Raw genomic sequence first — 4916 nt, 5'->3', positions numbered from 1 at the left:
TATATATATATATATATATATATATATATATATATATATACACACACACACACATATATATAGATATATATATACATATACACATATAGATATATACACATCTATATATAGATACATATATATACATATACACATATAGATATATATACACACACACACATATATATATATATATACATATACATATACACATAGATGTACATACATAAATATATATATATATATATATATATATACATATACACATATAGATATACATACATAAATATATATATATATATATACATATACACATATAGATATACATACATGTACACATATAGATATACATACATATACACACACATATATATATATATATCTATATCTATATACATATATGAATATAGATATATGTACAAATACACATATATACATTTTTATTTATGTATATATTAATATTATCTTGGTTGAAAAACTTCCATAATGCAAATATGTTAATAGTTACCAGGTTAGCAAAAATCTCACAGAAACTGGGATATTATACCTGGTTAAGGGATGGAAATTCCATGTTAAAGTGACTATTTTGAGTTGATATAAAAGAATAATAATAAATGGAGCAAAACGCATATAATCAATAAGTTCCTTTAATTCCTACACATGCGTCAAACATTATATGCACTCTACTCCAAAGGAATAAGAGATGCTGGTTTATACAAATAATTTTATCTTCAAGGGACCATTTTACAAATGCAAGACTTGTGCTAAATGTTAAGATTATGTACGAGGGATAACATAATGTAGTGTTATCCCTCGTACATAATCTTAGCATTCAGCACGTCTTGCATTTGTAAAATGGTCCCCTGAAGATAAAATTATATGTATAAAACAGCATCTCTTATTCCTTTGGAATAGAATGCATATAATTTTTGAAACATGTGTAGGAATTAAAGGAACTTATTGATTATATGCGTTTTGCTCCATTTATTATTATTCTTTTATATCAAATACACATATAGATATATATACAAATACACAGGAGTGGCTGTGTGGTAAGTAGCTTGCTTACCAACCACATGGTTCCGGGTTCATTCCCACTGCGTGGCACCTTGGGCAAGTGTCTTCTACTATAGCCATGGGCCGACCAAAGCCTTGTGAGTGGATTTAATAGGCGGAAACTGAAAGAAGCCTGTCGTATATATGTACATATATGTGTGTGTGTGTGTGTGTCTGTGTTTGTCCCCCCAACATCGCTTGACAACCGATACTGGTGTGTTTACGTCCCCGTAACCTAGCGGTTCGGCAAAAGAAACCGATAGAATAAGTACTAGGCTTCCAAAGAATAAGTCCTGGGGTCGATTTGCGTGACTAAAGGCGGTGCTCCAGCATGGCCACAGTCAAATGACTGAAACAAGTAATAGAGTAGAGAGTAAATACATACACACATATATACATATAGATATATATATATACATATACACATATAGATATATATACATATACACATATAGGTATACATACACACACACGCACACATATATATATATACACATAGATATATATACATATACACATAGATATATATATATATATACACACACATATAGATATAGATATACATATATACACACATATAGATATATATATATATACATATATACACGCTTATATATACCTATATATACATATATTTTTATGTATACATACGCACATAGAATAGAAAAGTAAACTGTACACGACATACGTTTTATTCCCTCCGTTGACAGGGAAAAGTGAGGTCGATCTGACACGTTTTGTGTGTTCATAGACCTTCTTCAGAGAAACGTTAACCTTGTATCCGTAGAGAAGCAACCAACCATCACCACCACCAAAAGACAAACAATGTTTAATTTTTTTTTTTTTTTAAACGACTACCTTTCATTTGAAAATTATCAAGAAAAAATAAAAATTGTGTAGTACAGTTTGAATTAATTAATCCACGTTGTCAGCATGTAGACTGTTACGCAAATGAGAATGATCAATTTAGTCGAGTTGAAGTATGTATATATTATATATAGTTATAAACCTTATATGACTGTACATAAAGTAGATGACTATCTTGTCTCTAATAAAGGTCTACAAGTACTAGACCACCAGCCAGATCGCCCTCGCTCTTTCTGCCCACGGAAATATAATGCTTGTGTTATAAACTACAGTTACTTTTCACATCTAAAATTGTGTGTTTATATAAAAGGTACGCCTTACATTTCATATACATATATTTACATAGATATGTATGTGTGAGGTAGTGAAAAGATTTGTTGAATTTAAGATATCATCAAAATATACCTGCAGCTGTATTAAATCAAATTGATTTTTATTATCACCTATTATCTTTAACCAACCACGTATAACATCACCATTCGAAAGTCGTCCTTTTTTAGTTGGCAACACAAACAACACTTCTTACGTAATGGTCCAAAATAAAAACAATTTCACTGATTACGTGCGACGAATATTTGGAACAAATTCCTCAAAAACGACAGCTTTGTCTTTGTTTGTATATCATTGCTGCTGTTGTTTGAAAAACTGACATTTCGTCAATCGTTGGGAATTTTAAATCAAAGATATTTTTTCATTATGTATTAATGTATTTGATGACCAGAGAGAAGACTAATTAACTAGTTATTTTAATTTAAATAGTAGCTATCATTGCTTTCCTTACTATTAATAGAAGCTTATTCTCAAAGACTAACTGAATATTAACAAAACTCTTAATATAACTAAACATACTGATATATATATATATATATCTTCTTCTCATCAATATGTAGGAAGGTACTCTGCAATAGATGGATGTTTTTGTTTAGAAAGAAAAGGAAACAAACAGAATGGAGTAATTTAGACTCACGTTTACTCTTGTGTTTATACGAAAGGACGTAAGCGAAACAATCGATGGAAGCTGTAGTTGTAGATTAACATTAATAAAATTAACATTCTTGTTATCGTTTCTTTTTTTAACCAAATTGACAATAATTTAAAAAAAACAAATTGGTAATAGTCATTCGTATGTCCTATGTTTAAGAAGAAAAATACATGAAAACAATAACAAAAGATCGATGGAGAAGAGAAAGAATAAGCTCTTCCAAACTAAATGAAAGAAAAAAACGATATCGAAAATGGACTTACGAGCAGTCTTGGTTGAAGTTAACAAACAACAAGTCACACAGCTGGTCAGTGCTATGCGTTGCTAAATTCATTAGGCCAGATATACCGTTGGCCACCGTATTAACGTAATCCGTGGTGACAGACAGACGTAGTGAGACACACAATAAATTCTAATACATCATTTTAGCAAGCTTGCTACCGTTTTAAAACAACACAGCCTCCATCGTGAAAACATATGTGGCTATCATATGCTGTATATGTGGCTGTTGGAAGAAACTACTTGATGTGTCTAAGTACACTCGACTCGTATAATGTAATAGTCAACACAAAAACACGCCTAAACACGGTGAAAGCATTCTTCTCATTGGTTAATTACCAAAACAACCTGTACGCCTAAACCGAATAACAATTGGTTGTTTACTTATTAGTTATGCAAAGCGCGGGACATTAGAAGATAGAATTGCGGCAAAGTAAAATTTGATTTTAATGTCAACTTGTGAGGTTACATTTTTATAATTATAATATCAGTGCTGTCACATGCAATGGCTGTTTAAAGCGTATTAGTTCAATGAGAATGGTTGCCTACACTCATGCACAATATCCTTTTTTAAAACATATTCAATACTAGAAAAAAAAAACTTGATTGTATTCTACGCCATCCAAATTACGTAAAAGAATTAATTCTTTATGTCACACAAACTAAATTGAAGATCCCATTTATGATGATGAAGCAGTGTAAATTATCTCTTATACGCAAAGTACTTGGGAACGGTATTCCAAGTTCAATGGAATTGAATTCGGAAGGATTCAACCTTAATAGAATTTGAACTATCGACGATTTCTTGCAATTAGTTACAAATCGGTGACAGAGAAACATAAATAATAGTATATTGCTCATACTTATTTCATCAAAGCTAATCACAGAACTTTTTTTTTAAATTACACTCGTCACATGAGATATATGTAATAGATTAAAAAATTCGTCTTCTGAGAGGCTTGTATTCTCTGATCTGCGGACTTTCGGCATAGCTATTACTACCTCAATAGAGAAGGAAAAGGGCATGGAACTGGGTGGTTCTTTCCTTCTCTTAAAATAATTTTTTGTCCAAAAATTTAATTTTTTACATTTTGGCTCCTCAAATCTTAAAGGAGTGACTTCTTACATTGACACAAGCCAACTTTTGGGATTGGGAATAAATAACTAGATTAATCTAGTACTTAACTGGTACTAATTTTATTGGTAAATTATTACTTTAACACCCGGCTACAAAAGCAAAACAAAAAAAATGTGTATTAAACGAATATAAAAACAAAAATTTGCGCCAACGAACCGGGTGGTGGGGAGAGAACTTTCGGAAAATTCACAAGATCCGATGTTGAATATGGTTTCACTATGGGAAAAAGTTAAGGGCGATTTCTTTATAATCGGAATCAATGCCTTTTGAAAGGTATTTATATGATTAACTTCTAGTGTTTGACCCGAGCAAAAAAAACTGAAAAAAAAAATGTAATTGGTGTAAAACAACATGTAGTAAACGAATATGAAAAAAATGCGCGCTGGCGAACGGGAGGCGGGGAGACAACTCGGAAAATTCATATCGGGAGTGTTCCGAGTCCTCTCGCCACTTCCCCGTTCGTCGGCGCAATTTGTCTTCTTCATATTCGTTTACTGTTATTTTACACCTAGTACACTTCTTTTTTTTTTTTTTCAGTTTTTTGTGACAGGTTGGGTGGGTGCGGATTCAGATAATTCACACGATCCAGTGACCCGACTTCTACACCCAGCCACA

At 31.7% G+C, this 4916-nt stretch overlaps 1 protein-coding gene across 3 annotated transcripts in view; it reads right to left on the bottom strand.

The window, feature by feature from the left end:
• The window catches only part of LOC106875830 (WD repeat domain phosphoinositide-interacting protein 2), a 97507-nt gene extending 94033 nt beyond the window's left edge, over window positions 1-3474 (bottom strand). The window contains exon 1 of one of the 3 annotated variants that reach the window (XM_052969622.1): window positions 3148-3474. In XM_052969622.1, coding sequence (XP_052825582.1) covers window positions 3148-3218 — 71 coding nt within the window. In that variant the 5' untranslated portion in view covers window positions 3219-3474. The remainder of the gene's footprint in view (window positions 1-3147) is intronic. The other 2 variants (XM_052969623.1, XM_052969624.1) reach the window with 2 other exon arrangements.
• Between the last annotated feature and the right edge of the window lie 1442 nt (window positions 3475-4916).

Source organism: Octopus bimaculoides, chromosome 7 (assembly GCF_001194135.2).
Source record: "Octopus bimaculoides isolate UCB-OBI-ISO-001 chromosome 7, ASM119413v2, whole genome shotgun sequence".
Taxonomy (NCBI): domain Eukaryota; kingdom Metazoa; phylum Mollusca; class Cephalopoda; order Octopoda; family Octopodidae; genus Octopus; species Octopus bimaculoides.
Note: the sequence above shows the minus strand (reverse complement) of the source record. Positions and strands in the feature narration are given on the sequence as shown.